The following is a 21,301-nucleotide window of genomic DNA, read 5'->3' on the forward strand; positions in this document are numbered from 1 at the left end:
GATTTTTTTCTTATCAGGCAATTAATATTGCCCATTATAGGAAATTTAGAAACGACAGATAAGCCAAATGAATTCAACTGTAATCAGCTAATCCTATGATGCACAAATAACTACTTAATATTTGGTATTTATTGTTGGTGCTTTTTCCAAGCCCTTAGAAACTTTAAACAAAAATGCAACATACAAAACTTTTACTGTATCTCATAAAATATATTAGGAACATTTCTGTTTGTTGTTTTTAAAATCTACATTATTTTACATGGCTGCATGATATTTATTCGGACTACTGCTACCTTTGAAGCTATTTATGATCACTTTCTTGGTATAAATCCTGGAATTAGAATTTATGGGTATTAATTTATTTTTGAAACTTCACTTTCAGGAATTGAATTTTGAAAGACAGAGATGTCTGAACCCAAGTGTTCTCACCTATATAGGACAGGGTGTAACGAAACGGCCTCCAGGCACTCTCCTAGCTTTCCAGGTCTCAGAATTTTTTCAGCGAGTGCCCAAATCTTAAGTTACTAAAAAGCAAGGAAGGAAAAAACACACAGAGGCTTGAGAGAGCAGTTTTAAGAAATCAGTGTTTCCTCTTGTACACACAGTACTGCAGTGAGTTCAGGAATTTGGGAGCTGATCGGGGAAAAGATATGCCCACAAGGTGGCGGTAGCACACAATGAGCTTTATTCGGTGGTGCGTTGAGAAGTTTGCGTGGGGCGGCGTGGACGGGAAGTACCCCACAACCATGAGACCTTCCAGAGACAATAGCGTGGGGCCACCAGCCAAAAGAGGAAGAAAGTGAGGGGCCTCCTGGGGAATAGAGGAGTCAGAGAGGGTAGGTTCCACGTCCGGGTGATGTCACTCCAGCATGATGGGGAGTTTCTGGGTCAGAGAGCTCTGAAGGGCACAGTGACTTGGGGGCTTTCATAGTCCCAGGGTTTGTTTATCTAAGGCTAACAGATGTTGGGTGCAATTTCATGGGATATGCAAAGCAGGTAGGCTCTACATGACTAAAAATTATAATTATTTGGGCTATCTTTGAAACAACTGGATGTGCCAGAATTTGAGTTTGGTGCCTGTGGGCTTTTGAGCTAATGGTCCTGGCCTGCTATGAAGAAGTAAACAATATAGGGCCAATAGACAGGGGTCATCTTTGGCTCATGGATGGAACAAGTGTAAATTACATCTTATTATTCAGTCATTTAATCAACAAACATTTATTAAGTGCCTACTATGTTCTAGGCACTGTGCCAGGAAATGATCTTACAAAGTTGAAGAAGATGCAGTCCCTGATTTCAAGGGGCTTATCATCCTGGAAGAGGGCGCCCTGAATGGAAGAGTGTGACCTTGAAACAGCAGATAGGAAGCTGTTGGTCTATTATTCTTCATGGGTTTTTCTGAAAAAATCATCTTCCTGTTAATTATTTTATAAATGGGGATACTAGGAAAACACTCGAAATATGTGTTACAATCTACCTTTACCTCTAAACCCATCATTAACCCTTGAAAACAAGTATAATTCAATATTATCATAATTCATACATAGACAGGGATGGAGGTGAAGGGAAAAGTTGCTGGTCCTGGACATTTACTAGAAAACACTTCTATCATTACGATGTCCAGAATTAAACTCATTCTTCACTTCCTTTTTCCTCTGAATCCAGCTAATCTAGCATTTCTACTTCTGTCAACCCTACTATTCCCCTATCAACCTGACCTAGAAATCGCAAAATTATGTTTGCCTCCATCTTCTCTTTCAAACCCAACATATAATCATCTGCTAAGTCATGTTAGATTCCATGGTCATGATGATTTTATGGAGCCTCTTTTCCTTTCTCTGCCCATGGCACGCTCCTTGTTCATGTCTTCATTTCCTCTAGCAATTGTTTCCTAACACACTTCCTACTCCCAAATCTTGGACCATTCATTGCTCTCATATTGTTTTTCTATAAACATAATTCTAACGTTGTCATTCCTCTGTTCAAAAGCCCGACAGCAAACTCCTTACTCTGGCATTCAAGACCCTACACCACGTTATCCCAATGTTCCTGATTGTCCACCATTACCAACCTGCATCCTGTAGTATAACCTCCAGTGGCATAGAACACCAGCATTCCCTAGAACATGTTTGCAATTTCATTCACAGTGTCTTTGTTTAAGCAATATTCTTTTCCTAAAATAGTCCTCAAGCCCTGCCTATCAAAACCGGATCCAAATTTTAAGGCTAAAAAACCCACCATCTTCAAGAAACCTTTCCTGATTTCATTAATTAACTGAAAATGTACCTGCATTTTAGCTAGAACTTTCTCTGGACTTAGACAACAGCCTTATTCTACCTTGTGACTGGTCATTTGTGTATTTGTTTTCTTCCTCTATAAGATTGAACTTTGAGTAAGACTCTTTCTTACTCGTTTATGTAACCTCTATGTCTCTCACAACAATGAAAATGTGCTGTGCTCTTCACATCCAGAACACAATGCACTTCAGATGGACCATCGACTAGGCAAAAGGTTCATTAATGATAAGAAACAATTCTGGGAATATAGACAAACCCCTAAGCTGCCTCATTTAGTCAGAAAATATATTAAATGCCTAAAAAGAACGCATATACATGCAGACAACTTTATGAGTCACTGTTGCTATAAGAAAAAGTTCTATGTTTGTGGGCCAGCCTCATGGCCTCGTGGTTAAGTTCAGCGCCTCTGCTTCATCAGCCCCAGTTTGGTTCTTGGTGCAGAATCTTGGGGAGGCTACTGGCCGAGGCCTCAACTGTGTAGTCACAGGGGTCTATTTTTAATAGTGCATCTCTAGTTGAGCACATTATTAGGGACTGGGTCATGGTAACTAAAGTCACCAGAACCTTCTTCTTCTCACCCAACTTCCTGGGAGGTTGACTTCTTCATGAGATAGCTGCTGTGGAGTCTGTCCCAGATCCACGAGAGACAGTCTTGAGGGTTATTTTGGACATCACAGTTTATTGCTCTCCCTTGGAAGGTACTGGATAAACACAGCTGAGAATTCTTGTTCTTTGGGCTCTCTCTTTCTAGGATATATGTAGACTATACCATCTGCCTTGTCAATTTTTTTTTACTCTAATCATCTTTATTATCAGATCTGGATACTGCTTCCAAATCTCCACGGCAACACGTATCATTCCTTTTCTCTAAGCTCCAACTGCTCCCTGTTTATACATCTGTGTCCTTCATGGTGAAATAAACACTAATTATGCTGCACCACAACTATCCATTTACCCTCTCCTTGCCTGGAACAAAAAGCTCCTTGAAGGCAAGGATTATTTTCAATTGTTGCCCCATAGCCGGCTACTGCCTAGTATAGGATGGATGCTCAAAAACATATTTGTAACACAGGTGAATGAATACTAGGCTTTCGCTACTCTCATGTATGTATTCAAACTATTTTCACTTAGAGGAAGTGACTTTACAAATTTCTTTTCTCTAGTTGAACTTATTTATTATAAAGATGATTTTCGTTATGAAGAAAAAAGAATAAATGTCATATAGCTTAATTATATATAAAATTAGTTATATATAAATTAAAATAATTTGTCAGAAGCTTAAAAGTATTTTTAATTTAGAAGGAAGTTAGAAAACAAGAAAAGGTATAAAGAAGAAATTTTTTTTTTTTAGAGGTACATTGGCTGACCCACAATATCCTTTTTTAAAATTTTTGAATTTTTTTATTATTAGTTTTTATTGTAGTAACATTGAGTCATAACATTATATAACTTTCAGGTGTACATCATAATATATTTCAAATTCTGTGTAATTACATCATGTTCAGCAAAGACTGATTACAATCCATCACCACACACGTGCCTGATCACCCCTTTCACCCTCCCCCCTCCCTACTTCTCTCCGGTAACCACCAATCCAATCTCTGTTGCTATGTGTTTGTTTGTCATTGATTTTATCTTCTACTTATGAGTGACATCCTATGGTATTTGACTTTCTCCCTCTCACTTATTTCACTCAGCATAATACCCTCAAGGTCTATCCATGTTGTCACAGATGGCCAGATTTCATAATTTCTTATGGCTGAGTAGTATTCTATTGTGTACATATACATCTTCTTTATCCATTTGTCCCTTGATGGACACCCAGGTTGCTTCCAAGAACTTTACAAATTTTCACAAAAACTTCCTTCACCTGTTATGTACTCACGGATCCACTTTGGACTACCTGAGGATATATGCTTCCTGAGGCAGTAAACTGTTGGCTACTTCTCAGATTGGACTTACTTGATTCATTCATCATCTTCCCTTTAAGAAGGGGCTGTGGGCTAAAACATCACAAATTGCCCTCCACCCTCAACATCTGTCCCTCATCTTACCATATAGCTATGTTCTGAAATTAAGCGTATACTTGGGAATCGCAGAGGCAAGTCCATGAACAGGTAAAACACGTCCCTAAATGGACCTCTGTCCTTAAAAACAATTGACTCTTCTAGTTTTTCATCTCTTTTTCAGCCCTATGCTGAAAATCAACCTGATTTCATACAAATTAATGAAAACCGAAATGTTTGAACAGGAGGTTAATTACTAGCTACAATAAGCAAATGTAATAGAAGTAATAAGAGCTTCTGAAATGCCAGGTTATTGCTGGCAAACAGAAAAGGTTGTCTTTGAACTGTAATTTGGAGGGGGGAGGAGTCGATTTTAATAGGACTGTTGGGTTTTAAAAATCTCTAGTAAAGAATTCAGCTGTCATCCTATTACGGAAATTAATTCTAATGTCAAAACTAGCTGAGCACTGAGTATCAGGCAGAAGTGCTGACCAAGTAATTTGGTCAGGAAGATTAGCCCTGAGCTAACATCTGCCAATCCTCCTCTTTTTCTGAGGAAGACTGGCCCTGAGCTAACATCCGTGCGCATCTTCCTCTACTTTATATGTGGGATGCCTACCACAGCATGGCTTGCCACGTGGTGCCATGTCTGCACCTGGGATCCAAACCAGTGAACCCTGGGCCGCCCAAGTGGAACCTGCGCACTTAACCACTGCGCCACTGGGCCGGCCCCCTGACCAAGTAATTTTTTAAGCTAAGAAAGTGTTATATTTCTATGGCAGTTACACCAAATATTTTAGACATTAAAGATGTATTTATAAGTAAATATATTGTTCACTTCTCAATATAATTACAGAATAGTTTATATAAAACATGCAGACATTTAAAATCTCCTTAGAGTTCTAACCCTGACTTTATTATAATAGCAAAATTATAATTATGCATCTCACTAAAACTGCATAATTTGTGGGAAAGTGTTTTCTATTGTCTCTGCTCCTATTTTTCTTAATTACAAGGCCAAGTTTTTCATTTAAATTTTTAACAAAAATTGTGCACCTATTTATCAGTTGAGTTTGTTTTTATGCCATAAATCATTATTCATTCAAACAAATATTTAGTGAAAATTTTTTGTAAAAGTCAAGAAAGCCATATAAGTACTGCACACCTTATACAAACATCTGAATGTATACGTGCACAATATAAAAATATACAGAAATATCAGTTCATCTGAATTACTCTCCAATTTAACATCTGACCAGAGGACTACAATGATTTAATACTGAATTCTAAGTCAGCACAATAAAGTCATAAGCCACGTATCACTTCCCTTTGCCAAATTTAACAAAGTGGATGGAGAGAGAAGAAAGATGGTAACATGTTCTGATAATATTTCATAGCTATTAAATCTGGATTAGGCCACAGCTATTCACATGAGAGGAGGTATGGGAAAAGGCGTATGAAATAATCCGAGGGTCTCATCTGGTTGAGAGTTATTTTCTTTTTCAAAGGCAATGTTCAGACTAAAGACAGCTGAGAGACGCTGGACACCTTACTCGTGACCAGATTTGAGTCGGGAACACCCAGCGACCAACAGCTGCTTCCTCAGAAGCCTAGCGCTACCCTTTCTCAGTTTGAGTTTCAATCTCAGAAAAGAAGATCAAAACGACAGGCTCCAGGAACAAACATTGCGCTGCCTCCTTTGTTTTGGAGGAAAGACAGGGTGTGAAGTTTTCAGTCATTTTTGTCGAGGAACCCAGATCAAAAGGGACCTACAGAGGGGCCAGGTCACATGAGTGCAGGGTAATCTTGTCCCCGCCAAGGAAACCCGGGCTCTTGGCAGGACTTGCTCCTGAATCCCTGACAGAGTTCACCGCTGAAGCTGTCAGCGTCCCCAGAAATCACAACAGTGTCGCCGGGAGTGGGGTGGGGTGGGGGGCGGGGGGGGGGGGGCGGAGCTTCCAGGGAGACTTCCAAAGGCGGCTCGAGGCGAGAGGACAGAGAAGCTCTTTTCCTCCACCAGGTAGAGGCACTTGAACAGCGGAGCATCTGGTCCCTGCCTGCCTCTGACTCATCTGTTACCACAACCAAGATGTTACCAGAGCTCCTGTGTTGCCTCCATATTCAAAGGCATAAGAATTCCGGGATGCAAGGGGATTGCTGCCTCCCAACGTATGCAAAGTCGGTGATAAACGTATAGAAACTAATTTCCAGTTTTTGTGCTCCTCCTGCATCCAGCACTAATTTCCAAGGTGCTTCCCATCTGACGCTTAACATCTGACTCGGTCAAACGCTTTCATCACCACTTTCTGTAGAACGCTTCGATTTTCTCATTAAAATAATGCATACTCAGCTCGCTGGGTGAAAACATTACTAGGAACATGTAAGGGATTCTTTTGGGGGGTGGCAGTTAGATTAAGTCATTTCCATTCAAAATAAAGAAGGCGGGGATACCTAACCATTTCTTAAAGTGGCCATTTGAATGGTCTTTGGGGTCTGCTTTAGAGATTGAAGGATGTGTATTGAAAAAAAAGCAGTAATATTATATATGCAATGTGTGTGTATGCACACACACTTTTAAAAAAATAATAAAATTAAAGATTCTTTTACCTGGCATGCCAGTTGCCAGTCACCTGTCACCTCTGGAGGTGCCAGGACTCCCTGCTGTCAAGGACCCTCTCCTCCTTTCCTGCGTGGCCAGGGCCCCTTCCCCCGACACTCACTTCCACCCCTCTATGTGACTCCCTGCTTCCTCCCTACCTGGCCATGGACCCCCGGATACAAGGATTTCCCTCCCCATGTGGCCAGGCCGCCTGCCCAGCCCCCGGTTCTGGGCCTCGCCACTGTCCCCCTCAACATCCCAGGTCCCATCGCTGCCACCCGCGTTCCTTCCTCTTCCTGAGCCATTATCTCAGCGTTCCTGGACCCCCTGCACACCGTGGCTGCCGGAACCCGTCGGGGAAAACCTCTTGTGGGGACTGCGAGCACCACGTGCGACCCTAAAACCCCAGATCTCCTCTCCCGCCCTGTCCGGCCACATGCACGGCAACCCTGGCTGGCCTGGCGCGGCCTCTGGTGCGCAAGGACTCAAAATGACCGGAGGCACGCTGCCACCATGGATTAGGAGGCCCCGGCCAACTCCTACTTCTTGGCCTCTCTCTAGGAGGCTGTGCAGGCGTGTGAGCTGGGGCGGGGGAGCGAGGCGCCCTCGGGCGGGCGCGGTCGTGCACCGCGGCCTGCGCAGCCCCGAGGGCCCCGCGTCGCTCTCCCGAGCCAAGGTTCTCAGGAGCGGGCCGCGGAAAAGACGTTAGCGGGAGGAGTTAGCGGCTGTTGGAGAAGGGGTTCACGGAAACAGTCCCTTCCGAAGCCCCGGCCATCGCGGGGTGGGCCGTCTTCCTCCCTCTCAGGCCGGGGGCGCCGGCGAGGAGGGACACGTGTACCGACCGCGGCCGCCCACCCGGGAACGCCGGGGCAAGACCGCGCAGGACGACCCGGGGGCAGCCGCCCGTTGGCCCCGCCCGGCCCTGAACGCCCAGGGGTCGCGGCGCGTCTGCCCTTGGCGTGTCAGGTGAGGAGGTCGCCATGGCGATGCAGCCCGGAGGCGCGCACGCCCGCTGCGGTTGGCATGGAAGCGACCCCCGCGGGGCCCGGGGGCGCCGCTGATTGGCCGATTCAACAGACGCAGGGGGGTTGAAAGTAATTAGCCCTGAGCGCCAGGGCCGCAGCCGCTGGGAGCCCAGCGCTCCCGCTGGAATCTATTAACACCTGGGTACCCTCCCACCCCCGCCCCTCCCCCGCCCCGCCCCCTCGGGCAGCCCCCATTCCCAATCCTCGTGTGCCCTTGCTGATTGTTCGAAACATATGTAAAGCTATAAGGCTGAGAGGAGCGAGGCCCGATGTGAGTTCCAAGCAGGTTTTGGGGCCTTCCGTCTGGTGGAAGGAGGGCCGCGGAGGAGCATCCTGTTTGTCACTTGGGAAGGGGACGCACTTTCCCGCAGAGATGTATCCTGGGTCTTTTGTTTGCAAGAGGGGCGGGGGATAAGCGTCGCAGCCGGGGAAGAATCGGGCTTGTGGGTTTCGGCTCTAGTTAACGTGGGGTTTAGAATCCCGGTTTGGAGGTTTGTCAGGATGTCTCTCTCATTCCAGCCGTCACCTAGGTCTTGGAAGAAAGCCTGGAGAGATTCAAATCACACTTTTGGTTCAAAGCTGCTTTGATTGCTTGCGCCCTGTGGCTCATGCCCTTTCAGCCCTACTTCAATTGCACGGAAGATCATATGTCTGAGTGCTGTCCCTCCTCGAGATTCGCTGCATCCTTGGAGCCCCTGGCGGAAGAGGTTGACTAACCGGCTTGTCTGTTTCTCCTTCCCCATAGCAGCAGCCTGTGGCGACTGAGGCTATGCATTGCAGCAGCTCCAAGAGCGGGGTGATCTTGCCTCCAGTGTCCCGAGGTCCTGATGCCTGTCAGATGATAACCAGAGCCCACCTCGGCCAGGATCCCCCCCAAAGAACAGTGCTAGGGGTGCTGACTGAGAATGGGCAGTACAGGAGGACCTGTGGCCAGGTAATGACTGAGAAGCACCGGGAAAGCTGCAGATAGGCTTTCCTGTCATGGTGGGAAGTGAGTTTCTCTTGCAATTTTACCTACAAACTTCCCTTGAGTATTCCAACCCTGGAATCTGGACTGTGGGGACACTGAATTTTTTATAATCATCTTGTTGGGTCCCTTTTCCAGCTAGAAATAGTGAATAATTTTGTTATTTTTCCAAAATCAAGGAAATAGGTCTAGGGACTATTCGGATTAAGTATATGTATAGTCATTTAAGTGCCGGGCTACAAGGAAGTGTGAATGCCCTCAAATAAACTATGGAGCTGGGGTTCCTTCAGGTCAGAGCAGTGTTCAGACTGATCTAGGCTGTGCCTGAAGCCATCCTGGATAACCTTTACTCTGTTCGTTGGAGATAGGGTTAGAATGGGGATTGGATCAGACTAGACCAGATTATTTCAAAAAGTATGCTTTGAGAGCAGACGTCTCTCTGAAGTATTCACAAAGGGCAGTTAGGCAAATAGATAATGGGCCCTCGGATCATAGGTACCTCCCTTCACAGATTGAAAACAAATTGAGACTCTTAAATGCAAATGAGGGGTTTGGATCCTTAAGAATGAATTTTGAGATAGAAAAAAGCTTCTCAAGTCTGATATTAGATAAGCTCCTTATAATGATGCTTTAAGCCTCATTAAGGCTTTAAGCCACTACATCTGTAGTGGAATGACATCAGCAATAGTCCAAGTGAAGTAGGTAGGCTGGGCATCCTTCCCATGTTTTAGGTGAGAAAATTTAAGAGGTTTAAGAAAGGCAAAAAAAAAAAAAACAAAAAACAAAAACCCTAGAAAACCCAAGAACAAAAAAACCCACAAAGAGTTAGGGTGGAGGCCAGAATAGAAGCCCCTCATCTACTGACCTGACCTGACCATTCCAGTCATCTCCCTTCCGGTGGCCTCTGATTAGTGTGGGGAAAATACCCAAAGTGATGTGTTCAAAGCTTTGGAAAAAATTGAGTGAAAGTGGTTTTAACAAACTTAATTTGCTTAGCAATGTTTACTTCTTTAAACTTTATACCAGGTCTAAAACCTGGTTCTTAGGAATTGTCAGTTATGCCTATGCTAGCTGGGCTCACTGTAAATTCGTAAGCGTTTATGTTGCCTGGCACTACCTCTGTATTCCGCTGCTCTGTCCTCTACAACCTTCTTAGAAATCTATTTCACACCTTCCCTTCTTTCTTTAATCCTCCAAAACCTCCACCTCGATCCTGCTCTCTACTAATGACTTTGTGTCCTTTTTCCTAAAAACCTGAGACCAGAAGAGAATTTCCACGTGCTCCCATGTTCCCTATACTCTGCCATCCCTGTCCTGCTATATGACTCATGTGTCCCTGCTCTTATGCAACGTGAACCCCCAACATGTGCAGTAACCTTACGCCCTAGTGCTTCTTCAAAGATATCATTCCAGCAACTCTTCTTTCTCTCTTTAGTTTTCTTTTCCCTACTGGGTCAAACCCATATATATACAAATATATTGTAATTTTTTCCATCTTAAAAACCTTTCAACTACAAAGCTCTTTGCAGTGACTGTCCCATTTATAGCAACATTTCTTGAGAGTTTGTCTATCCCCCTAGAACATAAACTCCATCAGGATGAGAATTTGGGATGTCAGGTTCACTGTTGTATTCCCTGTGCTTAGAATAGTGCCTGGCCAGGGTAGCATGCAAGTAAGTGTTGAGTGAATACTCTTCTGTCTCTAGTTCTTCTCTTGTTCTTTTTTGACTCAATTCTTAGTCCTTTCCTTACTTTTCTGATTAGCAGCATTTGATGTAGTTGATCATTCTGTATTCCTTGAAATAATTTTTCACTCAGCTTGGAGAACACCGCTTTCTCCTGGTTTTCCACCTGGCTCATTGGCCATTCCTCCTCCACATCGTGGTTCTCCCTTATCCAATCTCTAAAAGTGCCCCGGGGCATAGTATTTGATCTGAATCTGGTCACTCCCTTAGCAATCTCTTCAAGTCCCCTGGGATTAAATACCATCTATCTGTTGATGACTCATACTTTTATCTCTGCTCTGCACTTCTCAGCTGTATTGCAGGCTCATATTCAGCAGCTTACCTGACATCTTCACTTGGATTAAACTTGTGGAAAGCCAAGCACCAACCCTGGCCTCAACCTGCTCTTCCCAACGTCTCCCTCATCTCAGTAAACGGGGTATCCATCCTTCCTGTGATTCAGTCCCAAAACATTTGTCATCCTTGACTCTTCTTTTTCTCCACTCTACATCTTATTTGCTGAGAAAATACTATCAGCTCTACTTTTTAAAATGTCTGGGACCTCTTCACTTCTCATCCTTTACTGTTACTATACTGGTTCAAACCCCTATTGTGTCTTACCTGGAATTTGCAAGTCTCGTAACTGGTCATCTTCACTCATCTTATTTACTCTCTATACCTATACACAGCCAGGATGATTCTTTTAAAACATAAATCCGATCATACCAGTCCTTTGCTCAGAACTCTCCAGTGGCTGCCCACCTCTGAATAGAAGGCAATACTGAAATGGCCTATGGTAAGGCCTCCATGATGTGGCTTCTGTTTTCTTTCTGACTTTATGACCTACACTGCCCCCTCTCTCACTCTTCCCTATCACCTCCTTGCTGTATCTCTAAGACACACTCCAACATCAGGGCATTTCCCTGTGCTGTTCCCTCTGCCCACAATACTCTTGCCCCCTCTATCTGTGTGACTTACTTCCTTACCTTGTTCATATCTTTGACCAACTCTCTCCTCTTCATTGGGGCCTTCCCTGGCCACACTATTTAAAATGGCAATGACTCTCCTTTCCCTGTATTACTCTTTTCCAAAGCACTTACACCATCTGACCAACTATATCTCTTCTTGTCTGTCTTCCCCCTCTCAGTCCAACTAGAATACAAATTCCATGAGGGCAGTCCTTTCTGAGCCTTTTGTTCACTGCTAAATTCTGGGTATCTAGAGCAGTGTCCAGCATGTAGTAGATGCTTGGAAAATATTTGTTTAATGAATATATGTCTCATCTCATGTACAGATATCTATGTAGCAAAAGTCAAACTTGTAGTAACTTGGAGTCATGTTACCTGCTTATAATAACTTGGGATTTTGGACGTGTATAGTCCCTGTGATTTTTTTTTTCCAGTACTATGATAAAGAATTTTTTTCTGACTAGACATAAACTAGATGGAGGAGAAAGTTATGGAAACACATACTAACTTGGAAGTAGCCTGGACACTAAATACCAAGATTAAGTATAGACAGTAAAATGTTGATACAGTAGCTAGACATAGCATTTGTGTAAATATAATTCAGATTTAGAGAGCTTGCCTACCTGCCCAGGTTCATCTGATAGCAGGCCATCCAATATGATTCACCTTAATGTGCTTGTTCACTAAGCGGGCACACACGGTTGTTCCCATTGTTAATGCTATAGGAATAAAGAAAAAGGAGGAGCGATTGAGTTAGATTCCCCAAGGGTAACTGCATTATGTCATGCAATAAGATTCTATGGCTTGTAAGAGAATTTAGTAGTATGAATTTCTAAAATCATTACATTTCTAAACAACTGGGTATGAAGTGGGAACTATATAGAGGCCTGCTGATGAAAAGTTAACTATTTAAGGAAGAAGACTCTAGGACCTTAGTAACTATGTGTCAAGAACTTTGCTGGGTGCTAATAAAATCCTGTAATGCTATAAGCATGAAAAGCAATTTACAAATTTCCCCACATGTGGTACCTATTTCGTTTTGATGGAGAGCTATAGTTTTTCTTTTTTCTAGAATCTTGAGTTCCGTTTGATAAATATGTGGGGCAGACGACAAATTTTAGGTAGCTCTTTTCCCAAATGTCAAATGTAGACAAAGATAAAGGAGTGGTCCTACTTTGGGAGCTTTATTTTCTGAAATTCAGTTGTAGGCATAGATACTTCAATTTAAGATTCCTCTCATCTTCCCAGCCTACCGGTTTGGGTCACCCAGGTTTGCATCACCTATATGGTCTTTGGGGTGGCCTCTAACAAAAAACTTAACCCTTTTCTAGGGGATCACAACACTCAGATGTTTCTCTGGATCAGAAAATGTCTTCCCTTCAACTGGAAAGAAACTGCTCTCTGACTGTGGGGTCCATGTGCCCGCCAAGCAAGGATTTGATATCTACATGGATGAGCCTGAGCAGGGTGACAGAGACAGCTGTACAGAAAGAGAGGGGATGGCATTTGAGGATGCGTATGAAGTAGACACCAGCACACTCAAGTCAGACCTTCACTTCTTGCTGGATTTTAGCACAGGTAATCTGACTCACCTACGGCTGATGGTTCCCTTTATTCATAATCGCCTGCAGTGTTTGATAGCATGTAACTAGCAAGAGAAAACCATGAAATAATGACTATTTTCACAACTGTCTATGGAGGGTTAGTGGATGAAATGAGTTTTTAAATTAAATATCTTAACTGAAAATGTTGACCCCCTGCAGTTTCCCCCATGCTGGTAGATTCATCTCTCCATTCCCAGTCTGAAGATGCATCAGATTTTGGTACAGATGTGATAAATGTGACTGAATATGCTGAAGAAATTCATCAGTACCTTAGAGAAGCTGAAGTGAGTTTTCCCAACTTCTACTTCAATTTTCAGCACCCCAAGCACTTAATAATGAGATAGTTATAACTCTCAGCCATAAGCACTGGTGAATGGCATTCTTATGACGTCTAAACATAAGAGTATCATGAAAAATAATAGTTGTGAGGTGAGTAGTAATTACTTGGAATACTTATCTATGACTCAAAGAGTTTATATATTATTTCACTCAGAAATAACCCATATTGCCGTTTTCCCCTCCTTTAAGTTATTTATAACCTAATTGCATTACAGAACCAGAATTTCACACTTTCTTCCATATCATGGTAAAGATTTATTTGGCTCTTGATCAGTTTCCTCCTGATCTTTGATCATGAGGTTTTTAAAAAATAGCAACTGTGCTGTGGAGTGATCTTTCTGATATAGCAACTATTTAAATATCCAAACTCTTTCCCCCAACAGATAAGATACAGGCCCAAAGCGCACTACATGAGGAAACAGCCGGACATCACGGAAGGCATGCGCACAATTCTGGTGGACTGGCTGGTGGAGGTCGGAGAAGAATATAAGCTTCGAGCAGAGACTCTCTACCTGGCTGTCAACTTCCTGGACAGGTTTCTCTCCTGCATGTCTGTTCTGAGAGGGAAACTGCAGCTTGTGGGAACAGCAGCTATTCTTCTGGCTTCGTAAGTGCTCTTTAGCTTAAATAATGTGAAATGGCAGCTTGTCAAAACACTTGATTTTCTTTCCCATTTATTGAAGAAATGCCATGCTTGATAATTAAAACTTATTCATGCCTCCTTTGGTAAAATATCATTATAGTTACAGTAGTTACTGAGAAACTGAATCTTACCACATGTTCATGCTTCCATTCGGATGTTTAAGATTTATAGCAACAAGTTCAATATCATGACTAAGGCATCCATCAGCTCAAATTCAGGGTCCAATTTAACTATTTTGCAGTGTAATCTTTTGGCTATATTGTAATACAACTAAAAGTCCTATTTAAAGAGATTTTGGTTATATAAAAGCCATCTTTGGGGCCAACCCTGTGGCCAAGTGGTTAAGTTCACGCACTCCGCTTTGTTGGCCCAGGGTTTCGCTGGTTTGGATCCTGGGTGCGGACATGGCACTGCTCATCAAGCCATGTTGAGGTGGTGTCCTACATAGCACAACCAGAAGGAGCACAACCAGAAGGACCACAACTAGAATACACAACTATGTCCTGGGCAGATTTGAGGAGGAGAAGAAAAAAAAAGTATATTGGCAACAGATGTTAGCTCAGGGCCAATCTTTAAAAAAAAAAAAAAGCCATCTTCATGATCTAGCAAATGACCCATAATAACAGTTTATTTGTTTACAGTGAGTAAACCATTTTAGTTGGTTCCTTTTACTGTCAGTCATTCATAACAATACCTAATCGTGTGGAAAAACAGTTGGGCTGTAGCTGAACTGCCTCTAATTGAGTGATCTGTTGGTGGGTGGTAGTTTTCTTTCTATTCTTCCGGTCTCAGACATTCCAGTTATTAAAGCCTAAAACTTGCCAAAATTCTTCCTACTGAAAGTAGAAATAAAAGCCAAAAATTAATAACAGTGAAATTATATCACTATCTTCCTCTTGGATAAATAGTATCATTTATTAATTCACTAGAGAAAGCTGAACATGATCTTTAAAAAAATCGAAGACCTAAGGAATTTTTTCCTAGCATTGTGCTGAACATAACGTTCTTTTCCACAAGATGATTTGAAGTCCATAGAATTAAGAGGAATTTATCTGAATGTCTGTCATTCAGAATCTTTCAGAGTGTCAGAGGCCAAAACCTAAAATTCCCAGTTGAAAATTATTTCTGTTACTATGCTAGCCATAAATACAATATATCCTTGTAATAGCCATGTTCTTGTTCTGGAAACAAGCTTCTCATATTTTCACGGTGCAGTACCGTTTAGTAATATTTGAGTGGCTATACGGGTACAAAGTAAAGAAGTCTGCAGGGGCTGTGTGAGAGGCCTGGTTGTGATAGCACAGGAAGGAGGGCCACAGGTTCCAGCTTTATTTCCCAAAACTCTTTACCTTTCCTAGGAAATATGAAGAAATATATCCCCCCGAAGTAGACGAGTTTGTCTACATAACTGATGATACTTACACAAAGCGGCAGCTGTTAAGAATGGAACACCTGCTCCTGAAAGTCCTGGCTTTTGATTTGACGGTGCCAACGACCAACCAGTTTCTCCTTCAGTACTTGAGGAGGCAAGGAGTGTGTGTCAGAACCGAGAACCTGGCCAAGGTATGCCCTGTGATTTCCAGGAACATCGGTGCTAAGAAGGATAAAAAATAGCCTTCCCCGGTCATCCTTCCAGTCTTCTGTCCTTTTCAGTTCTTTGTCTTGGGCCCAGAAAAACTTTTTAGTGATGGAAGGGAGCTAAATTTAAGAACACGACTTCTGGTTATGAGGCATTACTATTGGTCACGTTTGGCAGGCATGGGTTGTCTAATCACCCAACTCTTAAAAGAAATTTAAGCTCAGAAACTGTTCCCTTATTGAATACAGGCCACACGCAAACCATAACTCATGGGTTTAGAGAATGGGAACAAAGTAAATGTAGTTTGATTTGTAATCTCATCTTGACATATTAAGTAATGAAGCAGTATTTGGTCATTTGGAGTTATAGAACTTTGGTTGAAGGCACCAAAGTATTCGTTTGGAAAACTTGGCTTTCAACCACTATGATTTAGTATAACTGGTATTTATGTGCTATGCAAAGAGTAATAAAAATGTCTATATAAATTTCCCAATATCTTTCTTTTAATTTGATAAGTTCTTATGGGTACCATTCTAGCCTCTGAACTGCATGCATTTGCCTGATAAATTAATAGCTTTAAAATGGTCATATTTTTGCCATTGGCTGAAGGCTCTAGTCCTGCTCCAGTGGCTAGAGCTAGGCTACCTTCCTGACCAGCATAAACCTGTACTACTGGTATAAGATAAGGAACCCATCACATCTACTGTGCAGGTAGGCCAAATACTTGTGTATTGAAATTTATTACAATGTAAATTATTCTGGTTATGGATAGGCATAGCAATTATTAGCCCAGTGAATAATTTTGAACATCTATTTCTGTGCTCATCGCTAGATGCAGGTTGAACAAAATAAGACACAATTTGTTCCCTTGACATTTCTAGGTTTACTTGTAACAATCTTAGTCGAATGTGTAATTCTAATGAGAGTTTCTCTCTCATGTTTAGTACGTAGCGGAACTGAGTCTACTTGAAGCTGACCCATTCTTGAAATATCTTCCTTCACTGATAGCTGCAGCAGCTTATTGCCTGGCAAACTATACTGTGAACAGGCACTTCTGGGTAAGATTCTGACTACTTCTTTCTGGATGAAATTCAAGGCCTCTCTAAAATCTGTTCAGTAACTCTCAAGGCTTAGAATGGGCTGGCCTCTTATAAGGGAGAGTTAGTTTAGTGAAAAACTGGTTGTCTTGCCAACAGACTAGAACATGCTGCTGAGTCTTGCAGGTCAGCCATCATGGCTTTGACTCATGGCTTTGAGTCCCAGTCTCCCGGGAGTAGAGATTGCAGGAAGTCAGGGAGATGATACTGGCAGGCTCGTGCAACAGAAGTAGGCCTGGAAATCTCAGTGCCCACCCTCATGCAGGGAGGGCTCTTGTAGTATAAGCATTGACCACTTCAAGCAAAAGTTATTGATTTTTTCCCTCTGTGTAAAAAATCTGGGTCCAATTAAAGATGGTCAGAAGATTGGGTCAGGCTTTCAAGGGAACAGGGCAATTAGCATTGCCTCTTGGCCCAAGAAGGTGGCAAGATTGGAAATGGGCCCCTAGATGTGGTTCTGAAGGCTCTCTTTTTGCTAAAAGAACTGGGGTGTCTACTTTTATTTTGTAGAATACTTATTTCTTCTTCTGAATTTGGCTAAAAATCTTTCATATTCTATGTAAATCGGGCAATCAGGCAAGTAGAGGCTCTTCAGGAACCAGTAAAAATCCTGCTCATGAGAGAAGAGGTACAGTAACCTGCCCCCAAATTGAGCATTATAAATATACAATATGAGCAAATTTAGAATTCTGGCTGTTCTTCCTAGTATTTTATTTCCAAAGTCTCTGAAGGAGGATTACCGTTTCTTTTGAGATACATACTAAGTAACTAATTTCCTTTATTTCACAGTTTTATCTTTAGATTTCTGATATCTTTTAAGAGTTATATGATGAAATTTTTTCTTTTGTCTTGATTAGCCAGAAACCCTTGCTGCCTTTACAGGCTATTCATTAAGTGAAATCGTTCCTTGCCTGAGTGAGCTACACAAAGCGTGCCTTGACATAACCCATCGACCTCAGCAAGCAATTCGGGAGAAGTATAAGGCTTCGAAGTAAGTTCCTGAAATTCCCTTATCTAGGCTCACTAAAGCTTTAATAGGTTGTCATAATAGCAGAATTAAAAGTAGAACAAATCATGAATCTGGTGCTAGGTTGGAATAGTAAAGTTGGATGTTAAATCGAGAAAATCAGTTTGGAGAGGCCTAGGTTTATAATTTGTCAGCTTGTAGCGCATACAGTCAGCTAGTTTCTTTCCTTTCTGTTAAAACTACCAGAAAGCTTTCTGTGGCCTGACTAAGGTTTCGTAGAAGCGAAGTCCTTGGCTCGCGCTGAACTTGTTTGTGTCTCGTTCCAGGTACATGCACGTGTCTCTCCTGGAACCCCCTGCAGTGCTTCCTCTACAGTAAGCTGCAGGACTGAAGCGCTTTCAGACCTGGACTTCCACGTCACCAGCACTGGTCTTAATTTTTATAGGTTTCTGCAGGTTGGGTCAACTAGTGTTGCTACAATATAGATGACATATTTTTTAAAAATGTAAAGGTATTTAGGTTCTCTTAGACTTTAGTAGCTTAGAATAGAGTCTAACATTTTTTGAAGAATAAACAACTTGCCTTATGACCACGTGTTAGGCTCCTTTACTGATTAGCATGGCTGACACACTTGCCTGGAATTTTAGTTGAGAGTATTATAAATGTCATCTCTATTTCAAGAATTCTTTTAAGTTGGTTTTATAAATCTGGCACACTACTAGCATTAACCATTGTGAGGAATCCAGAGATTTTCATGTTTGATAAATGGCCACTGAGACGTTTTCCTTCCTATCTCTTTACTCTTCACCTAGCTCTCCATGAATAGGCACGGGAAGGAACTCCAAGCTTAGACAGATTATTAGTGAAGGGATGTAAACAAGCACTATCTGTTCTAGCTTCCCTGTAGGACCCTAGGGAGGAAAGACAGTGGATTGAGCACTAAATGTGATCAAGAAACTCTGAGGGGTATCTTAAATTTACTTCTAATCCAGGGATATGACGTGCATTTTGTAAACAGATACCATTATGTCAATATTCAGTTTTGATTTAGTCACCCATCAAGCATATGTGTTAGCCTTAGAAGATGCTCTGAGATGTAGAAAAAGCAAATTTCACCATAGAGTGGGACTTCAGAATAAGTAAGCTAACCCTTCCTGTTTGTCCCTTGGGAGATAGCCATACTAAGCTCTGCTTTAGCTCGAAGTTTTAAATTATTCGTGATCCTGCAGTTCTCTTCACTAGACATTCGTATATGGCTCCTTTCATAGTATACAAGATGGGGAAAACTGAAAAAAAAAAAATCAGCCAAACACTTAACTTTCTTTTAAAGATTGGAAGAGAAATCAAGAGTAGACTTGGCCTTGAGGGAGGGTGGTGTTGTTGGGCATTGAGTATGAATTTTGTTAATCTCAGCGTTGGTAGCCCTGGACTGGTAGGCCCTAGAGGCACGTGAGCCTTTTGTGCTGAGGGTGCCTCTGTTTCTGGGCCTGCCCCAGGGCTTGGCCCGGATGGCTCTGTGGAGACAAGAAACAGAGGAAACACATGTTTTCTAGGTTACTTTACATAGACAGGATTACTGGTATGTTTTGGTAAAATGAGAGTAGGTGAAATTAACTCTAAATGTTATGTTTCAAGCTCTAATGAAATTATGAATATAAAATGCAGCCATATTTTACGTATTTTGTGAAGACTTATTTTAAAGTACCCACAAGCTCTTAAAAGGTTTTAGCATTGCCTTTTTACCCCCCTTGCAGATATACATTTCCAAAGTGTTTCCATTTCTGGTTCCATTGAAGAAATCAACATTTCCCTGAGTATTTTGTGATTTATTGTGTAAGTTTCACAAAGGAGATAGAGGATCTGTATCAACACTGAATTTTCTGTTTTTATGTTATGTGATCAGCAATTGGTAATCTCACAGTCTATCTTATGATTGGGTATGCTTCTGCTTGCTGCACACACATGCTTACCTTCCAACTATCCTTTTGCACTTGGCAATGGAACAGACATGCTGTATATGCACCCTAAAATTGCCCTGGGGGGAGGGGCAGTTCTGGCTAAGACTTTAGTAGCAGAAGTGCTGTGTTTGTCCCTTTCCCTAAAGATTTGAGGGGCCTGACCGGAGAAGCTCTCCCTCATTCTCTGGCTGCTTCCATTGGCTGACTACCTCCCTGTGAAATGTGTCTGTCTCCAACTGTGGCAGTTTGGACCCTGACACAATTACATTTTCTTTCACTAGTAATATTCTTGTTTTGAAATGTTTTGCTTCAGCTAGAAGGGACCTTGTAGAAGTAGGTCCTTCATTATGAATTATTTTGCAAATTTTAAATACAAAATTTAGCCTTGAGTTTAGGTCACAAAACCACATGACAGGACAGAGAGGTCGGAACAAATAACTCTTCTGCTCTTTGCTGCCAGCCATTTGCACACACCCCATTCCCACCCCTCAACACACACACCCACTGATTGCGAAGAATTGCTCCTCAACTTTGACTTCCTTTTCTTATTACTTTTTTGTGTCCCTGAAATATTTAGATTACTCATACAGTTGTGTACTTTTCCTTTTATTTAAGTCATCTTGATTTTAACATGTTCTATAAACATATTTATTTATATATACGTATATAGTCATGCATTGTTTAATGAAGGGGATCCCTGTTCTGAGAAATGTGTTGTTAGGCGATTTCACTGTTGTGCGAAGATGATAGAATGTACTTACACAAACCTAGATGGTATAGTCTACTACACACCTAGGCCATATGGTACTAATCTTATGGGACCAGTGTCCTATAGGCAGTGGTTGTTGACCAAAGTGGCATTATGTGTTACATGACTGTATTTAAAAATAGAAATGTAACTTTCAGGCTGGCCCAGTGGCATAGTGGTTAAGTTCACGTGTTCCACTTTGGCAGCCTGGGGTTCACAGGTTCGGATCCTAGGCACGGACATAATACCACTCGTCAAGCCATGCTGTGGCAGCATCCCACATAAAATGGAGGAAAATTGGCACAGATGTTAGCTCAGCGACAATCTTCCTCATTCAAAAAGAGGAAGATTGGCAACAGATGTTAGCTTCCTCACAAAAAAAAGAAAAAAAAGAAATGTAACTGTCACGTGTGTACCTCTCATCCAGTTTAAGAGAGAATAGCAGATGTGTCCCTCCTTTATCCCATTCTTTTTCTTCCCTGAATTTGGTGATATTCTTGTAGATTTTTAAATTTCATAGGAATGTGTCCATAAACAATAATGTTTGTTTTAAATTTAATGGTTATTGACTATCTTTCGTATCCTTCAGTGATATGTATTATAGGCAACATTGTATTTTGAGACCATGTGTGTTGAGTAAGATGAATCCTAGTTATTTATACTATTGTATAATTGTATATGAATATTCCATGATTTATCTGTTCTCTTGATTTTTCCATACCTTTCTCCCTACCCAACCTCTATGCATTACTTGCTTGCCAGTAAAGGAAATTGGTCTGG

At 41.9% G+C, this 21,301-nt stretch overlaps 1 protein-coding gene and 1 long non-coding RNA gene across 7 annotated transcripts; both read left to right on the forward strand.

Annotated features, from left to right (window-relative positions):
* The first annotated feature begins 712 nt into the window (after positions 1 to 712).
* Positions 713 to 6,670, forward strand: LOC139076431 (uncharacterized). Its single transcript, XR_011528036.1, has 2 exons — positions 713 to 836; positions 6,324 to 6,670. It is a non-coding gene; the product is annotated as an uncharacterized lncRNA (long non-coding RNA).
* A 543-nt stretch (positions 6,671 to 7,213) lies between these two features.
* CCNA1 (cyclin A1) lies at positions 7,214 to 18,404 on the forward strand. 6 transcript variants are annotated; one of them, XM_070578761.1, is made up of 9 exons: positions 7,214 to 7,868; positions 8,673 to 8,861; positions 12,918 to 13,164; positions 13,350 to 13,474; positions 13,913 to 14,136; positions 15,531 to 15,735; positions 16,696 to 16,809; positions 17,706 to 17,839; positions 18,142 to 18,404. In XM_070578761.1, exons 2-9 carry the CDS (start codon positions 8,697 to 8,699, stop codon positions 18,191 to 18,193), a joined length of 1,266 nt encoding a protein of 421 aa, XP_070434862.1. In that variant the 5' UTR covers positions 7,214 to 7,868; positions 8,673 to 8,696; the 3' UTR covers positions 18,194 to 18,404. The 6 variants fall into 6 exon arrangements, with proteins under 6 accessions (XP_070434862.1, XP_070434861.1, XP_070434866.1 ...); XM_070578760.1 differs by having other exon boundaries at positions 8,676 to 8,861; XM_070578765.1 differs by having other exon boundaries at positions 7,862 to 8,069; positions 8,676 to 8,861.
* The last annotated feature ends 2,897 nt before the right edge of the window (positions 18,405 to 21,301 follow it).

The sequence above is a fragment of the Equus przewalskii genome, chromosome 16, assembly GCF_037783145.1.
Source record: "Equus przewalskii isolate Varuska chromosome 16, EquPr2, whole genome shotgun sequence".
In the NCBI taxonomy this organism is placed as follows: Eukaryota; Metazoa; Chordata; class Mammalia; order Perissodactyla; family Equidae; genus Equus; species Equus przewalskii.